The sequence below is a fragment of the Hemiscyllium ocellatum genome, chromosome 1 (genome assembly GCF_020745735.1).
Source record: "Hemiscyllium ocellatum isolate sHemOce1 chromosome 1, sHemOce1.pat.X.cur, whole genome shotgun sequence".
Taxonomy (NCBI): Eukaryota; Metazoa; Chordata; class Chondrichthyes; order Orectolobiformes; family Hemiscylliidae; genus Hemiscyllium; species Hemiscyllium ocellatum.
In genome coordinates this window covers 142,043,288-142,062,761 of record NC_083401.1, presented here as the reverse complement: position 1 = coordinate 142,062,761, position 19,474 = coordinate 142,043,288, and the positions used below count along the sequence as shown (strand labels likewise).

At 38.1% G+C, this 19,474-nt stretch overlaps 1 protein-coding gene across 13 annotated transcripts in view; it reads right to left on the bottom strand.

Annotated features, from left to right (window-relative positions):
• LOC132816629 (calcium/calmodulin-dependent protein kinase type II subunit delta) overlaps nt 1–19,474 on the bottom strand; it is a 311,557-nt gene that overhangs the window by 49,373 nt on the left and 242,710 nt on the right. For 7 of the 13 annotated variants that reach the window (XM_060826454.1, XM_060826470.1, XM_060826504.1 and 4 more), the window contains exons 10-13: nt 19,268–19,390; nt 17,040–17,123; nt 13,780–13,822; nt 10,496–10,536 (exon numbers count right to left, since the gene is read on the bottom strand). In XM_060826454.1, coding sequence (XP_060682437.1) covers nt 10,496–10,536; nt 13,780–13,822; nt 17,040–17,123; nt 19,268–19,390 — 291 coding nt within the window. The remainder of the gene's footprint in view (nt 1–10,495; nt 10,537–13,779; nt 13,823–17,039; nt 17,124–19,267; nt 19,391–19,474) is intronic. The other 6 variants (XM_060826552.1, XM_060826477.1, XM_060826536.1 and 3 more) reach the window with 1 other exon arrangement.

Below are 19,474 nucleotides of genomic sequence, written 5' to 3'. Positions count from 1 at the left end.
TAGTGTGCACTTACTTAAGCATAAACCGAATGATCAATTAAAGTTTTTTAAAAATATACCACACTCTGTTGAGAAAGAGACTAGGCCAGAATCCTGAACCGGCATGGTTGTGTCAAAGCAATGGGACATTGGAATTTTGGTACAAGTCGATCTACTGCTTTCTCTAGACTTGTCAAAATGCCAACTGGGTGAGGAGGAGGAGCAGGAGAACAAGTTTCTTGCAATTTTTTATTCTGATATCAAAGAGCTGAGAGTGACAGAACAACATCCCTGCCAGAAACTCCATCAATTGTGCCTTCTTGCAATCAGTGGAACAGCAACCACATCAACATCACCATTTTGCTTTTAAAAACTTCTTTTAGCAAAACAACCAGATTATTTTTCTCGACACCAACTCTGCCAAACATTGCAGGATGGTGCCACTCTGCTATAATTGATTACATAGTACAGAGGTCCAAGGGGTGCTGAAAAGGGAACTTTAAAATTATGTGTATTCCTCAAACTTGGCCATGGTCCACCCCAAGACCAATTGCTGGCCAGCAGTCTTGCTACAGCTTACTTCTAGGGGGGAAACCTATGTCCTGTTTTATTCAGTCCAAGTTCTCTTATGCTCATATTTGAAAGCTTCATACAAGAATCTGCATTAGCATCAACTGTTCTTTGTTGCCTATTAGAAAATACAAATAATCCAAATATGTTGAAGGGATGAAGATGCAGAAGAGCTAGAGGGTCAGTGAATGAAACATACAGGAACCAACTACAACATGCAAATTTCAAACTTTCCATGTGAATCCTTGAAAACTTACAAAAGTGCATCTGATCTCTCTCTTTCTCTCCTACCTCAATCGATACTGAGGCATTCAAGTCCTCTATTATCTCCTACTGCTAACAGACAATGAAAATTTTCCAGTGTTCTCAATCTGCTTAATCTCTACTTCTCCTTCAGAATGACCAGACGACATCAACTATTCTTGTTATAGCTCCAAACCTCTAATATTACTGAAATGAAACAGCTACTTAGTGAATGTGCCTAGATATAAGTGAAATCCAGTATATCACTTCTTTAGATTTCTAGTAAAACTGGACACAATGGCTCAGAAAAGGCATCATTTGTAAGGTCAAAAGACAAAAATAGGGTGAAAAGTTTCTGGAGTGGATCAAAATATTTGTTTCAATCAGAAGGTTAAAAAATGCAGTTTTAATTAAATGCTGCTTTGAATGAATAAAACCTACTGTTATTTTGGAAGGTAGTTGGACGTGGGAATGCATAAAATATGTCTGAAGATTGGAACAAAAACCACATACAGACCAACATGGGTAAATTGGAAGATTTGTCCATCACACAATTGTGAACAAATGATATTGGGCAAAGGGAGCACAATACTGAAAATACAGGACATAACATAGGGGAGAGGTCTGAAGAGATCAATAAAATCAACATTACACAAGCAGCCCATGTACTGTGAAGAAAGAAAGACCTCAATCACCTATTTGTTCTGATCACCAGAATATAGATGCGACATTCTGGCTTTGAAGACATAGAGCAGTTTTCTTAAGGGGAGAACGAGGAGTCTCAGGAAAGGGAGTCCAGATTAAGGTTCAAGGTTCTAAAAAGCACAATAAATTAAACCCTTAAGTTGTTTTTTAACATACACCTAATGCTATGAACCAGGAAAAATGGATCATAAAGATTTATATTGATGACAGTGGAAGTGGACTGAGTTAGCAAATTCACCAGGGACATGCATGATTCATTGTTTCATGAAATATGCAACATAACTATGTACAGAAATGACTATTGAGTAAGCATTTCATTTTCCTGAAACTTGGCAAATGGTTTATTTGGCTGGATGATCAATATGGATCAGACTGACATGAGCAGCACAGGGTTCAATTCTCTTTCCAACTGGAGTGGGTTCAAGACCTGCTTCCTTGTTATACCCAAATGGTGGAGGCTGTGATCAGAACTGCTTTTGGGACAGACAACTCGAGAAGAAAATATTACCCAATCAATATATGCCAAAAAGAATTATGCAGGGCATTACTTTTCATTTTACTTCCAAAAAGGATTACATTAACTTCTCTAAAGAAATGCTGGAAAGAAATTCATCCCTTATTCATTTCCAAAGCGAGTGCAAAACTGACATAAGTCTTTCAGAAAAAACTGATTGCAATAGCACAAAATACTTCACAGCACAACTTCAGCTTTACACCAGAAAGCATTATATCTGCAAGTAGGGCACTCTGATAAAGAATAACATCCATTTTACTCAGAAATGATAAAATACCCAATCTAAAGCATGCAACAGAATCCCAGTGTAATGTATTCCAAATTTTGCTGCTCTCAACAAAGTGTCATATTTCCATCTGCACCTGATATACTCCTAATGCTAAAAGAGAGGATAATTAAAAAATTATTAGTTAGAGAATGCACTTACGATCAAGCATTTGTGACCGTTCCAACACATTTTTCCATGTGTCAAATCTAAACACGTAACAGATATTATATTTCTATGTTTCTATATAACTGGATGATAATGACTACGTTTTCCATAGTGTCAATAACATTGAAGCAGCATACAACCAAGATATACTGACTGCCTGCTTAATAAACTTTATTTGCAACTATACTAAAATGATAATTTTATAAAAATAAATGGCAGCTACATTCTCATATTTAAATATTTAGATTTGTTATTGGGTTGGCAGGACAAAATATCACCTGGATTTAAAAACAAATTTGAATTTGAAATTAACATGATTTGGCCACGCACCCACCCAATTTCCATTGCATCAGTATTCAATTTTCCTGGCAGTGTGTAATAGACACCACCTTGGGCTCCCATGAAGACACACGGAAAGCGATTGCCTTGAGTTGTGTACTATGGCAAAGATAAATGCCTCTACTTCCATGTAATACAGTTCCTAGAATGTGTCATACCCTTGATTAAATAAAAAACCTGCAGACACTGGAATCCAAAATAGACAGGCAGGAGGCTGGAAGAACACTGGAAGCCAGGCAGCATCAAGAGATGGAGAAGCTGACATTCTGGGCTGTAAATCTTCTTCAGGGCTGGTATGATAAAGGGTTACATACTGAAATATTGACTTTTCCACCTTCTGATGCTGCCTGGCTTCCAGTGTTCTTCCAGCCTCCTGCCTGTGTATACCTTTATATCAGATGGAGTAGACATACTATCACCTTAGTCTCAGTGCACCACCTTGCAATGTCTCAATGAAGATGGCAGAGCTAGGTATGGATTCAGAAAGTGATTACACATGGACGAAGCTATTCAGCCCACCATGCCTGTGCCAGTCATCAGGAAGAGCAATTTAGCTAGTCCCAATCCTCTGCAAATTTGTTTCCTCAGCTACTTTCGTGGTGAAGGCCAAGATTAAATCTCTCTCTACTCTTCAGGCAGTTCTCCCCGTGTCTGCGTGGGTTTCCTCCGGGTGCTCCGGTTTCCTCCCACAGTCCAAAGATGTGCGGGTCAGGTGAATTGGCCATGCTAAATGCCCGTAGTGTTAGGTAAGGGTAAAATGTAGGGGTATGGGTGGGTTACGCTTCGGCGGGTCGGTGTGGACTTGTTGGGTCGAAGGACCTGTTTCCACACTGTAAGTAATCTAATAAAAAATGCAGACTGTAACCAATTGCTGCATTAAAAATATCCATGCTATCTTAGGTTCTTTTGCAATCACTTAAAAGCTTTGTCCTCTAGTTCACATCATTCTGCTCACCACCTGATCTAGGCAAAAGTGAGGACTGCAGATGCTGGAAACCAGAGTTTATATCAGAGTGGTGCTGGAAAAGCACAGCAGGTCAGGCAGCATCCGAGGAGCTGGAAAATCACCACCTGATATGTATAGATCCCTCACAATTCTGAACACGTCTACCATGTCTCCTGTTAGCCTGAAGAGGACAAACCCAGTTGCTCCATTCTAACCCGGTAACTGAAGGCCCTCATCCATTGCTTCTGTCCCCTCTCTAAAATCTTTAACTTCATTTCTGAAATGTCATGGCCAGAATTCAGCTTAATACTCCAGCTGAAGTCAACCTGTTTTCTTCAAAAAGGGGGGGGGGGGGAGAAAGAGAGAAGAGAGAGAGAGAGAGAGAGAGAACCTCAAGTTGAAGCCATCCTCTCGATACTTCACCTAAACTTTACAGAAATTATTAAGGCCGACCACCACCTTGTCGAGTGAAATCCCTTTCTTTGGGCATTTACTTATAGCAGCTGAAAAAAGGAAGAGGTGGTTGGGATCAAATTGATCATGGAGCCCTGATGACTTAGTTTTTCCCAACAGAAGATTGTCTCCAGGTAAGTTGCCCTGGAGGGTTGGAGATGCCGATATTTGACTGGGGTGGACAAAGTTAAAAATCATACAACACCAGGTTATAGTCCAGCAGGTTTAGTTGGAAGCATTAGCTTTCGGAGTGCTGCTCCTTCATCAGGTAGTCCGAAAGTTAGTGCTTCCAATTAAACCTGTTGGACTATAACCTGGTGTTGTATGATTTTTAACTCTGATCTTAACGGGCTTTTTAAATTTGATTAACAAGCTCCACCCTATTAAACCTGCTTTCTTCAGGTGTGTCCAACTCCACATAAACCTCTTCCTAAGTACAGTCCTATGTCTCCATTTATCAAATTTAGGATCCTCTAACATCTTGTTGTTTTTACTAATTGTACAATTTCACATTCCTCCGAATTAAATTCCATCTTACAACTGCCTGTCTATTGCACCAGCCTGAGTTTTCTTTAGATTGATCACTATCTTGTTCAAAGTACAATTTGTATATAAACAAAAGAATGTGCAAAGTTTTAGGATCACCAGATTTAAGATGTCAGACCTTTTTAATTTCATGAATTCTCACTTTCATATACTTTGTAAAGCCCAAATATTTCAAGCAACATTACAAAATGCATCCTTTGTGAGGGAAGCCTTGTTTTAAGACTGTAGCTCATTCTCCCTCAATTGACCTTTCCGTCACCCTCTGCTGACCACCAAACCCCTCTCTGCAATGATTTCATCTGTGGTGAACATTTTACAGCCAGTACATTTTCAACAACAATTTTATCATTTTGCAATCTTGGCTTCTTTCTCAAACCCTAATATGAATTTTAAAATACATAGCATAAGACTCCATACTTAGATTCACAACATTGCCTCTAAATCGCAACCATTTATTATTAGCCTACTTTAACACTATTTTTTCAGGCATTCGGCTCAGAGAACAAAGTTTGAGAAACAATAATTGGGAACCATGAAATGGCAGAGTTTACATTTGTCTTCATAGTAGAAGACACTTACAGCATTCCAAAATCGCTAAATATTCAAGAGGGCAAAAAGGAGAAGGCACCAAGGAAACTAACGGCACTAAAGACTGATAGGTACCCGGACCCAAAAGGATGCATTCTAGGATATTATAGGAAATACCTGCAGTGAACGCAATTCCAGGAATCCTAAAGGCCAGTTAAGTTAACGTCTGTTCTTGGGAAATGTTAGAGTGTAATATAAGGGATATGATAAGCAGGTCATTGAGAAATACATAGTATGATCAAGCAAAGTCAATATATCTTCATGAAGGTGAAATCATACCTGACAAAATTACTAGAGCTCTGTCGGGAAGAAATAAGCAGTATGAATAAAGGAGAAGCAATTGATGTTATATATTTGGATCATCAGAAGATGTTTGATGGTAATACACATTAGTTTACTTAATAAAATGAAACATACAAGATTCTTAGAGGACTTTACAAAATAGGTAAAGAAAAGTTATTTTCCTTTGTGCTAGATGGCATCATCTCAGAATAAAATGTCGCACATTGAAGACAGTGATGAGAAAGAATTTCTTTTCTCAGAGGGTAGTGAATCTATGGATTTCTTTTTAAACACAGGACTGTTGAGGCTGGGTATTATGTATAATCAAGGCTGAGACAGACATATTTTGGGGAAAACGGAGAAAAGTGGAGTTGAAGATTACCAGCTCAGCCATGGGCTCATTGGATTGTAGAGCAATCTTGACGTGCTTAATGGTCCCCACCTACTCCAACATCTCATGGGTATATTCCAATCTTTACATTTTAATGTAGCTTTTCCTGATATCTGTTATTTCAGGGTCAAGGGAATGTGCTACAGTCTTGTCATTTGTAGTTCTTCTTTTGCTGATTACATTGGCTTAACCTACAACATTATAGTTAAATTAAATTCTTAGTCTCTATATAGCCTCGCCTATTTCCACCTCCTTATTCTTATCATTTTTATAAATACTTTCTTCCTCAGCTTAGTAGCAGTGTCAAAGTCTACCCTGTAGCCATCTCCCAAAACTTTGAATTCTCTCCAACTTGAAAAATATTTCAAAATGAGTGTCTTTGAACAAGCAGTAGATCATTCTCATAATCTCTTCTTTGATAGCTATTTGCTTTGACAAATTTCCAAAAATATTGAAAATATATTTTTTACATTAAAATGAAATATTTAAAAATTGTTTTCACTTGTCACTCTTAAATGATTGCCTTAACCATTTGTAACAGTTATCAATTATTTTTTAAGGAGCATAACAGAAACAATAGAGGAATTAGAGAGTGGGGAAACCTATTGGTGAATGTACAACTGAATGAGTGACCTCTTATGCTGCAAAGTTCAATGGTGTTGAGTTGTAAATGGAATAGTACCAGCGATTAATGTGTGTTACTCATCTATTAAGATTTTTTTTCCTGTATAGATATGGTTACACTTCTGCAGGTTATGTATAATTTTTTTTTGTCCAAACACAATTGAAAATTGACAGGACATGCCCTAAATGCTTGATAGAATGAATACACCAGGTTGAGGTGCAGGTTTGCAATTTAGAGCCTGAGCTTTTAATACAGACATCAACTGAGCAAATCAGAACTTTGTTCCGCTAACACCTTCTAAAGCAAATGATGTGCTGGTGATAACAGTAAACACTATTCAATATTATTTATTTGCCATAAATTCAAAACTTTTTTTAAGCACTTGACACTATCATCCCATTGTGTATAAGTAACATATAGTCATAAAAAATCTTTTTTCCCAGTTAGATGTTTGAAAGTAAAGCAACTTAAATCTCTAATATTGTTTACAGGAACCAAAGGCAGTTTTTAAGCAACTTATCTTCAAAATCACAAATTAGTAAAACCAAAAAAAACTTAATATCTTAGACTTCAGCAGCACAGCAAAACTATACCATAAATACAGAAGTGAAACCAGTGAAAAATATTACATAAATTTTTGGCTAATGGAGAGAGAAGCAAATGAAATGAAAAAGGAATTCTGAGAGCAGATTTCAGCAAATAAAATATTACTTAGACATAATTAATCATTTTTCATACTGCATAACATGACCACACTAATGTATTTCAATTTGATATAGACAGTGAGCAGACTTCATATGAAAATCAGGCAGCATTACTTCAGAAAACATTTTAATATTGGTATAATTAGACAAAATGAATGGGTGCAAATGCAACAGGTAGATCAACTATCCAACTTCGTGGGAAGCATTTATTTCACTTCAAACAAACTTATTTTTCCCTGTATCAAGAGTAAGGACTGTAAAGACAGCAAATCAATTATTTTGAATGAGGGAGGATCAACAGCATTACAGATTTTAAAATGAATCAGTTTCTGAAAATTGTGGCAATATAACTTTTCACACTGACCTACAATACCCTGTATACTGATCTACAATAATGCTACCATATCTGCAGGGCTCAATGAATGCAAGATACTTGGATACTTTTTGTATAATCTTGAAACCTTTAGGTAAGGTGTTCTCATATCAGAAATCAAAGCTTTGATTAAAATTCAAATTGATCTAGATTTTTCCTGTCTCCCTCACATTTGATCTTTCCTGGAAAAAACTTGAAACAGGCTTTTTCGGCTTTCTTAAATTTTTGAACCCCTCTAGAATTTTTTTAAACATCAGCTGAACAAAGCAGACAGAGCGTATGGTGGAAAGAATATAGAAAAGGGAAGAGGCACAACTCTTAAATCTTAAATAGAACTATTTTAAGATAACAATTTAATCTATATTTCATATTGTAAGTTTCAAAACTAATATTTTCGAATGTGCTATGACGGCAGGTCAGATCCATTATAATGCTCATGTTAACTATGTCAAAACAATGGCAGTAAAATTTGAACAAATACTTGGGGTAAGTGACACTGCAAATTGAAATAATACCCTCAAGGTAAATGTTGATGCTGTTCCCAAGATGTCTACTTGGCCAATTTCCCAATTCAGGATTTGAGAGTCCAAATGGACAACATAATAATCCAACACTAAACACTTCGATAGAAGTGCCACTTTTTTCAGGCATTTGATTTGCAATATATGGGTGAAAAAAATCTGAAATCTTTGTTCTATTGTGTTGCTGGTTGATCATGTTGGCCACCTTTCATTAAGGTGGCACTTTGCGAGCCCAGGCAATACATTCGATACACACGCCAGCATTAGGCCAGTGTCTTTTGCTATCACCAACTGATCAATCTCTCTTCATTAACTTTCCTCTGCTCTCAGGTGAAATTCTCTGTACCATGCAGACCTTTTTAATCGGAAAGAAGTAAGGACTGCAGATGCTGGAGAATCAGTTGAAAAGTGTGGCGCTGGAAGAACACAGCAGGTCAGGCAGTATCTGAGAAGCAGGAGAGTCAATGTGTAGGTGAAGGGCTTATGCCTAAAACGGTGATTCTCTTGCCCTTCAGATGCTTCGTGACCTGCTGTGCTTTTCCAGCGCCACCCTTTTCGACTCAGACTTTCTATGGGTCAGGAATAGATTAGTCAGGGCCACAGCACTAGAAGGATGGGGACTAAATGGCACAAGGTGGTGAATAAGGTGGACTGATGTTTCTGGATCAAAACCACCTAGTTAATGGAAAATAGCAGGCCTGGAAAGCAGAAATAGGGAAGGAGGATCAGGGGAGGGACCGACATGGGGTCCCCCCAGACAGGCAGTTGATCGCGGAATTTATAAATACGCTCATTTCCCTGAAATCAACTTGAAAGTTCTTGCTTGGGTGAATTCCCTCAGTTCCAGCTGCAAAGTGGTTAGCTGAATGTGGAAACCGATTTCTTAGGTTGGAGCATTTTGTCCCGCCCCAATCAACACAAATCCACTCATTTTAGGTTCATATTTCCCTTGCCCTGGGTAACAGCCTGCCAAAATGTTTTGAGGAAAATGATTGTATATCACAGGTGGCACAGTGGTTAGCACTACTGCCTTGCAGCACCAGGGACCCAGATTCGATTCCACCCTCAGGCAACTCTGTGTGGAGTATGCACTTCCTCGCCATGTCTGCATGGGCTTCCTCCAGGTGCTCTGGTTTTCTCTCTCAGTCCAAAGATGTGTAGGTTAGATGGACTGGTCATGTTAACTTGCCCAGAGTGTCCAGAGATGTGTAGGCTAGGTGGATTAGCCATGGGAAAATGCAGGGTAGGGGGATGAGTCTGTGTGGGATGCTTTTCAGTGGGACAGTGTAGACCCACCGTGATAGGCCGTATGGCCTGGTTCCACACTGTGGGGATTCTATTCCATCATTAGCACATTTCAACTTGAAATTCAAAAGTTTGATGAGGTTTCTTTATTCTCCCAAAATTTAGAAGCCCCTCCAAAAATAGAGTATTGGTACATGGAGGGCTGATTAGGCAATATCTTAGGGACATTCAAGATGAACTAAACTTTAGGTTTTTCCTCCGATTAATAATCGATATATTATGATAAAGGAAATGCCTTCCAAATGAGGTATAATTTTCAAATCCAGTTCTTGTTATTGATCAGTCCAAAGAATTACTTTAGCAAAAATTCTCAAGCTTGATCAAATCTAGCAAAACTAGAACCAACATGCAAGATTCCAATGCGAGTAAAGGCATCTAGAATCAAATACACCCACAGCAACACACAGTCCCACCTGATAACAAAAATCCTTGCAATTTTCGTGCTGATTCTCTCGATGGTGCAAAAGATTATGTATGTTTTTGTATATATTTAGCCAACTCTAGTTTTCAGCTAATTGGTCAGCATACTTTCCCATGTTTGGAAATACAGAAACCTAATAAATTAGAGGATAACTAAGCGAATTGCAAAAATTCCAGGAAAAGTCTTTGGAAGCTAATTTTAATGAATTTAAATTGCCAATAAGCGGAACTGGTTAGGTCAATAACTAAGGTATATAATTATATTTGCTATTTCTTAAATCCATTGAAAAAGATTGGCATTTTTTTTGTAACTCAGGAAATTTTTCTGAAGCTGATGTTGGCAGTAAGCAGCAGAGTGCTATTTGGCTCCTTGTCTGCAAGCAAAGAGTCAGTTAAAAATAAACTTACATTGGTGTGCAGGCTTGGAAGCTATTTTTGTGGAAGCTACATGGGCCTGCATGTTTGTCAATAGCGATTAAAAGGCAGAGGAATAACAGAGTGGAAAAATAGACAATCACAAGAACAAAACAAAACATTACTATGTGACAACAAACTTACCTTAACCCCATCAGTCTTCTTATTCATCAAACTCTTTGCTGCTGTAAGGTAATAAAAAATATAGTTAAACACATATTTCCAAAAGCCACAAGCATGTTCCTTTGGCAAAACCAATGCGGTTTTAACTTGCTGCTGCACCAGTAATAATAGTTAAAGAGCTGCTGCAAGCCAAAACTAATTTTGTTGCAGTTGAAAGCAATCATTCGGCAGAAAAAACCCAAAGCAATTTTATAGACAGCAGGCAAAAGAAAATTATAAATTCACATAGCAAGCATAGATTATTAATCAATCAATCAGGCAGTGATTGCTTCGAGACGCAAAAATGCCCGATTAGTGGCTTAGGGTCTTACCTTACAGGGAACACGTCCCAAATAAAGTGGAAAAGGGTACAAAACGAAACAAAACAAAACAAAGAGGAACAGAAACAAACGTGTTTGATTAGGTCACAATTTTCTCAAGATTTCCCGACACAAATACACATCAAATGTGTAAAACCTACAAAAGAAATGGGACTTTTATCTGGAACCAACTTACCCAATAGTTTCAACCAAAAACAGACAAGATATTAACAAAATCGAGGGATTAGTAAACATTACTTCCTCTGGCTGCTATTAGCATATCTAATGATCAAGACCAGCTGCAATATTATCTCTTTTGTGTAGCCGTTGGTATTTGCTTAAAATAGCACAATTAAACCAATCAGGCCAACAGAATTATGAAATCATCATCAGATTTTGTTTGACCAATGGAGAAAAAATATTGGCTTTTAAAAGAGTCGAAATTCATGTTTTTCCAGAAACTTATGCTAGATTTGCAGAACGACTTAAATGAGGACATTGCATTCAGATCAATGCTTAAAATTTAGCATTACAGCATTTTATTTTGAAATAAAGTTACAATTAAAACAATCTTTACCTGTACTACCAATGGAATAAATTTCATTAATTTTTATTTAGTGTGTTCGATACTGCTTAAGAGCATGGTCTATACATTCCTCCATTCTCCTGCAGTAACTACAGCATTAGGTAAAACTGAGGTTCATAGGAAATCAAAAAAGATTTTAAGTAAATGTGCCACTTCTTCAAGGATTTTGCCAATATTTCAGAGCTAAGGCAAAAGATTGGGATAATCTGCATACATATTCAATTCCATTTTACTCAACATATTTGTCATGTTTGTACCAGAACTTTCCCTGGCTGGTCCACAAATTTTTCTGTGCTAACCAAATCAAACAATAAAATCGCCATTCACCCAATTTGTCATAAGAGCAAAATTACTGGACCACTGGAACATAAGTAGATCATTCATTGTTAAAGTGTGTGGCTACAAGTGAACTAAATTATGGCTGATGCGTATTTTAAATTCATTAAATCAGTCTTTAATATAAATATTCCTAATTTTAAAAATCTTTCACTCTTATTTTTATGAATTTCAACCGACTCAGCATCCACAGCTCTTAGAAGAAAATTCTAGAATTTCCATTTGCCTTTATGTGATGATGTCCATCTCCAAATTCAAGATTGTGTCCTCTTGCTCTGGACTTCCACCAGAGGGAGCAGTTCTCTGCAGCTTTCATGATTGTTTTAGGGCAACTTAAAGATGACAACTGGATCAGTCATTTAAACACAAGCAAATGTGAACTATGTTTTATGCAACCAGTCTTCACAAATGAACTCTTCAAGCTGTGAATTACTTAAAGCACAGTAGGTCCATGAACTATGGTAGTTCACCAGATGCTTTCACCAAGGCTATGTGCAACTGAGACACCAATTCCTCTCCTTTGCATGAAAGCTCATGGGCTGGAATGTAATGTTCCACTTGCTTTTGATTATTTTTTGTGTTTACGCATTTTAATGATTTATATACAAGGAGATCAAACTGCTTTGCGCCACACTAGCAGCTGGTTTCTTGACGTTGTTTGCTGGTCGTGATAATTTGACTGGTCCATCCCATATTCAAAATAGATTACTTTTCACAATGAATTCTAGTTTTCCCCATTCTATTGGTCTCCCTCTCCACTCATTATTTTTTGCTTTCTTCCCACAGTACAGACCATATCTTCTACGTTTGCTGCTGATACTAAGCTTAAAGCAAACTTGTACATTCCTTCAGTGAAGTAAATGGATGAAAGATTGGAACACCAGTTTTCATGCCTGGGTGACACCACTCATCATATCTCACTAGGGCATGTTTACTTTTGGTCTAGGATTCAGTTCCTAACCCCCAAACAAATAGTGAGATCATAAGAACGCCCCCAAATCTGTGCTATTATTTTTGTTAAAGATTTCTGTGTGGATTCTTCAACAATTGCCTTTCAGAAGTCCACTTTAGCAGCACATTGCATCCTGTGATTATTTCAACTGATCACGTGGTGCCTTTACCACTGCAGCTAAAACAGCACATTCTACTTTAGTAAGGCCAATTGTAATAGTAATTATCCACCCTTTGCTTCCCTGAATTTTGTAATAAAAAAATGTCGAATGCAATCTGCCATGGAAGTAGACCAATTCTGTCACATCGCATGACTCATCACTACCTACTCATTATTGTAGTCCAGTTTCCACAAATTTTCGAAACTTATCTTCTTCACATAGGAACCCAACATTATCTGCAGCAGGCATATTTTGCTGTTTCTATCTCAAATAATTTCTGCCACTTTCCCATTACCTTGATTTTTTGGTTCTGGCTATCTAATGATATGAAAGACATCATGAGCAATGATTACAGTTCTTGGCATCAGAAACTTAAGTTCTGAAAAAGGCGACAAAGGTGACTTCATTTTCTTTCAAAATGGACGTAAAACTGACCTGATTGATTGTTGTATATTTTAAAATTGCTCATAGTAAATTTTTAATTTTGCATTCTTAGCTGAAAACCCAGAAATCCATTAGTCTGTTGAAACATTTGAGCCCCTGGGTAAAATTGGTTAGGGTTGGAAACTCTGACTCTCTGATCTCTTCGGTCAAATGCACAATGTTTATTTCTAATACAAGATCAAAAGGTTTCAATTCCTTGAAATTCCTTGTAATATTGACTATTATTTTTTTAAAAAGCTTATTAATACAAGGATCAAATTGACATTGAAAATGTGGCCATTGACAAGAATGTCAATTATCACACAGAATTGTTACATAATTAATAAGTAATCCATCAATGATAATTTCAAAATTGGTGACCGTACTACACCATAAAATTTCACATCTGCACTGAAGCAAAATTTAAGATGTTTGCACATTTACATATAGACCCAGAGGATATACAGACAACACAACCTGAACACATACCTGAGAAGTTTCTTGTGGCCAGCATTGTTGTGAGAATGGCCCCCTGAAATAGTGAAAGAAAATAAAAATGAAAAACAAATTCTGGCAATTCTCCAAATCATCGTTTGGATACAGCTCAACAGGCAGGTGACTGATTTTTCCTGTCAGTATAAGCTTTGATCATGCAATATTTTTAGTAGCTTACCAAATTCAATGAAGTGCATTTAACAAGTGATGTGCTGTATAACTGTTCCACAAATGTAAAAAGATGGGTGCATACAGGTGATTAAGAGACATATTTACACAGAAGTCTCATTTATCTCTCCAATGGGTCATTTATTAGTGTAAATCACTGCGAGCCAAGTACAACTTGATAAGGTGGATAGCAGTCTTTAAACAAAGTTCCATCTGCACAATTGAGCAACACACTCAGGGCGAATCAGAAATAAAGGAGCAGTGAATGGCATACCTCCTTACTTTCCAACTGACTGTGTCTAATTAATCCTTGTTTCTGATATTTCTCCAAAATGTTTAAGATGAGAGCAACTGATGCACACAACTGAACAAAGCAGCATGGTGGAAGACACAGGCAGAGATGAAGATGCCAATTTTGAAAATGAGGTCTGTTAAATTTTGCCAAAGAAATTGGCAGGGGACCAACAGAGACTTCTGAGTATTGTTGACAGAAAAGCCCCTCATGCCATCTGAAGGAAGGTAGTGGATACCGACATTCACTGACAAGATTGTGTACCAGCACTGTAAGAAGATCAATACATCTATCAGTGCAGGGAAGGTAGCAGAGCAGTATTGCACTTTGCCTTCTTTGCCACCTTTGGTGGCATTTTGAAATATTTCATAAGTAACTCTGCACAATGCATTCTTTTCAGGAGGGACTCTAACTTGGAATCTTATACCATGGCTACCCAGTGCTCTTAACAATTACTTATACAAACAACCTTAAAACTGCTTCAATTCACATTTAAAGACTGATATTCTTGTGTGTGTTATTTCAGTTGTCCCATGCCACTTGCCACACATGTAATTTCTAGATTTCCTCACAATTATTTGATCTTTGTGCAGGCAAAATTGGAGAATCATCTTCACAAGCAGAAATAGTAGCCCCAGCTAGTAGCATCACATGGACTGAGATAAAGGTCACAGATTGCATGGGAAGCACTGCATTCTTGTCATGGGAAGCAGCAAAATGTCAGAACATCATTCAAGGTGATAGCAGACTGCCAGTAAACTGCTGCAGTCGTGTAGTCAGTGGAGGCTCCCTACTAGGCACATGCTAGCACTTCAGCCTCAGAACTCTTTAAAAAAGCATGAGCAGCCAATCAGAGATTGGTTCTCAGCTAGGGGTCATATTCCTAAAAGGTCATTAGGCAGCAATTCTCTTCCTTCAACAACATCCAGGATCACTCTTTGCAAAAAGGTTGGTGATTGAAATCTGCTAACTGTTGCAGCTACAATAGGGAACTCAAGACAAGGGCAGCTGGTCTGTGCCTGTCACAATGTCTTTGGTTATTATGTTTTTTTGTGTCTGACTCCTGCCAGGCTGCTGCTTACAAACATTCCCCACAATAAGAAGTGATCTTCTCAGATCCTGAGGGGAACGGACAGAATGGATGCTGGAAGGATGTTTCCTCTTGTGGAAGGATGAAGACTATGGGACACAGTTTAAAATTAGAGGATCTTCCATTTAAAATGGAAATGAGGAAAATGTTTTTCTCTCGGAAGGTTGAGTGTCTTTGGAATTCTTTACCCCAGAGAGCAGTGAAGCCGATCACTGGCTTTTCCAATATACACTGTGGTCCTACCGCAAGTCACATTCTGCAGCTGAAAGCAAATTTCACTTCCTGTTGTGAATCCTAAGGCAAGTGCTTTCTTTTCCTGGGTACCATGTTTTCTCCATGTATTCTCAGAGAATAAGCTGCCCTGAATGATTTGCTTGCTATCACAAACCAATTTCTATCGTCTGACCACAGTGCGAGTGCTCCCATTGCATACATAAATGGTCTGATGGGCTAAACAACTGTCACACAATGGAGGATGAATGACAGGCATTTGCACCTTTTTCAGATAAAGTACCTTTCTTTGCTTCACACCAACCTTTGGGGAACTCCAACTAGGCATCAAGTCTAGGCAACTGTTGCTTGTCAGTTTCTGTAGAAATTTAGACAATAACTCACCTGGTCATTCTAGTGAATTCTGATGTCTCCTTGATATAATATCTCCAAATTTACATTTTAATGACTTCCCAGATACATATCTAGACATGACTCAAAAAAACCCTGTCTGTACAGAAAACACGAAAATCACCTAACTTGCATGGTGTACACTTTGACAAAGTAACCTGTCCATTTCCTACACATGTTCATGAGGGTATAGGCAAAACATATTCTGTGACTACTTGTCTATTCACTTAACCTAACAAAATCCATCTGCCGAGTCTTTAGATAGACTTCTCACCTTAGTCCCTGACAAAATGGCAGTACCAATAATAAGGCAAAGAGCCTCAAGGATTTAGGAAATACACTTGGAATGACACTCTCTGATGCCATTGCTATTCTGTGACTTACCCAGCACTATCCTGCAGAGCACTCCTCAGAAGAAATCTTCTTGCTGTACTCATTCTTCTCCCACCAGTCACCTCAAATCCCTACTTGAGAAGCTCACACATGCAGCAAGCCATTGCTAATGCTCACTACTCTCTGCTGACTTCCGTTGCAGGCGAGAAGAGCATACACACCTTGACGATGGCCCTCCAATGCTGGGATTCTTGACCAGGTCAAGGGAGCTGACCCACTGCTTGTAAACCTTGCGCTGGCACTTCTTGCAATTGGAACTCTGCATCTATCCCTCTGTGTCTCCTCACTTGGTGTGAGGAAAGTAGTTTTGGTTAGATACAGACACATCTTTTGCCTGTACCAAATCTAACAGCATAAGGTTAGCAGGCTCGAATGTGAAACCAGCTCTTTGTGATGAGTGTAAAGAATGACAGATTACAGGGGAAACTGCGTTTAAATTTGCAAATATAACCTTACGGAACATTTCATGTTGCGGCAGCAATACATACTGACTAGAAAACTTATTCTTCTTCACTAAACCTTCCTCCACCCAAATCCTCCCCCTGCCCCAATGTAATCTCACATGGTACTTGCACCAATGGTTTCCTATTTGAACTCCACACATAAAATGCTGTATTTTGTTTGGAAATCTAAAAACAGATTGAGGATTATGTCTTCAGGTTTAGGGGAGAGTGTGAAATGATATCTGACCTTCAGTTTCCTTCTAGCGTTGAATTTCTTCAGGCATTCCACAGTCTCTTGTCTATGCATACAAGAAGCAACAGTTGATCGTTGCTGCAAAGTAAAAACAAAAGAGAGAACGTGCATAAGTTCTGACATGTAATACAAGTTTTCTTTTTAAAAACACCCACAACAATTTGTATATAATTACCTCTCTTTAGGTACTTTTAAAATATCTACTGAATAATTCATGAAATACACAAATAGCTAATTGGGCTCAATGATGCTTGCACTCTGTCTAAAGAGTCTGCACCACCTTCCTCAACTATTACTAATGATGCTCATGCTTGGCAAAAGCAACAGAAATAGCTGTGGCCAGTTTCAGACAAACTGTCAGAGTCACATTTGCAATTAAGTTTTGAAAAAATGTCAATGACAATCAGTCCGGATATGGTGGCCAAAAAAACCCAACTTAAGTTGATGTCATAATCCTGTTTTTATTTCTCTCTTTCAGTACCACTTGCCAATATGGAAATTCAAGCAAGATTTCTACAAATTCTTCAACATTTACTGAATGTAGAGAATTATACCACATTTTTTAGGAAACTCAATGAAGGGAAAACTGACTGTCAAAATATTAATGTCATAAAATTTGTTTACTATTACCACAATTTGCCTGGAGTTAAATGCTTTGCAATTAAAAATATTTACCTCCTGGTACCTTCTATAGTCCTGTAAACTAATTGTTATTTTCAACACCAAATTCCCTTTCTAATGTTAAGCCCACAGTTTTGTAATCCTGGAGCAAACAACGTTCAAAATGCAGAGGCTGGGACATCAATATTTTTGATTTTAAAAATTCATCGGGGATATATAAACATAAGGTAATATGATTAGATGTACAAAATATTATTAGTGGGTTCACTCAACCTGCAAATTCCTTTAATCTGACCATTGATTTTTCACTCTTGTTTGCATTCCAACTGTTTGAACCTTCAATATTACAGAAGTTATCAGGTGGCTGTATTCAAACCAATACAGGAGTACCACTTCTGTCTCAGCAATCATTTTTCAGACCTGGAAGGTTTAGCAGGACAGAAACAGCATTTGCTGCAGAGCTGAGTTCTGATTTTATTTTGCACAAACAGCTCAAATGTTAGTATAGAATTATTAACTTTTGGTATGAAGGGGTTGGATCTTTAAATTATACATTCTAGATCTCCTACCTAAAGAGGCTGAATTTTATAACCAGGAGCATGACATAGAATCCCCACATAGAAACCATTGTGGTAGCATGTCCATCTGCCCATTGAGTCTACACCGACCTGGCAAAGAGCATCCCACTCAGACCCACCCTCCTACCATGTAATCCTACGTTTTTCATAGCTAACTCATCCAGCCTGCATGTCCTTGGACACTATGGACATTTTAGCATGGCCAATCCATCTAATCTGCACATGTTTGAACTATGAGAGGAAACCAGAGCACCTGGTGGAAGCCCACACAGACACAGGGACAAAATACAAACTCCACACAGTCATCCTGAGGCAGGAATTGAACCCAGGACCCTGGTGCTGTGAGGCAGCAGTGCCAACCACTGGGCCACTTTTCATCATGTATCATCCACTCAAAGGCTGTGTTCTGTGAATTTGGTTCTCTGCTCCTTCACCTTGGGAAACAAACAATAAGCCATGCACAGATCCCGACTGGCCAAACACTCAAGTATGTAGAACAACTCTTCACACAAGTTCTCAACCTGCACCTCCTCCAACACTAACTGAAACTTCAATCATATACTGAGAGAATGCTGCCCTACTGGAGACAATTAACTGAAGCTACATCTGGCCTTCATGTGGATATAGAAGCTTGTCTGGCACTTTTTGATGATCAAATGAGCTGTGTGCCTTGGTCAATATATTTGAACTAACCCCACAAAAAATAGATTATTTGATCAATTATCTGATTGCATTATAGAGACTTTGCTGTCTGCAAATTGATAATCACATCCCCTGCATTGTAAAAGTAGCTCACTTCAAAACTAATTCATCACTTTTGAAGTGCTTTGGGGAAGGCTGAGGACTCCATAAAGGAAAGTTCTTTAACAGTAATAGAATTTTTTCAACTACTAACTCCACACATTCATTATTTAAGACTGTGCTTCCAAATGATGATCCCAGAGCTTTACATATCTGCTAAGTAACGAACCAATAATAATGCATTAAGTATGGGTTATTGATGCAAAAAAGGCAGCAACTTACACAAATCCATGGATGTTTCAGAGCTTCTGAGGCCGTGATTCGTTTGGCAGGATTTATTGTTAACATTTTGTTGATAAGATCCTTAGCTTCTGGAGTCACTGTATCCCACTCTGGTGATGGGAACTACAAGTAAAACAATATAGAGATAATTAAATGATTGTCAGCAACACAAGACTTACCAGTGGAAATAGATATGGAATGCACATT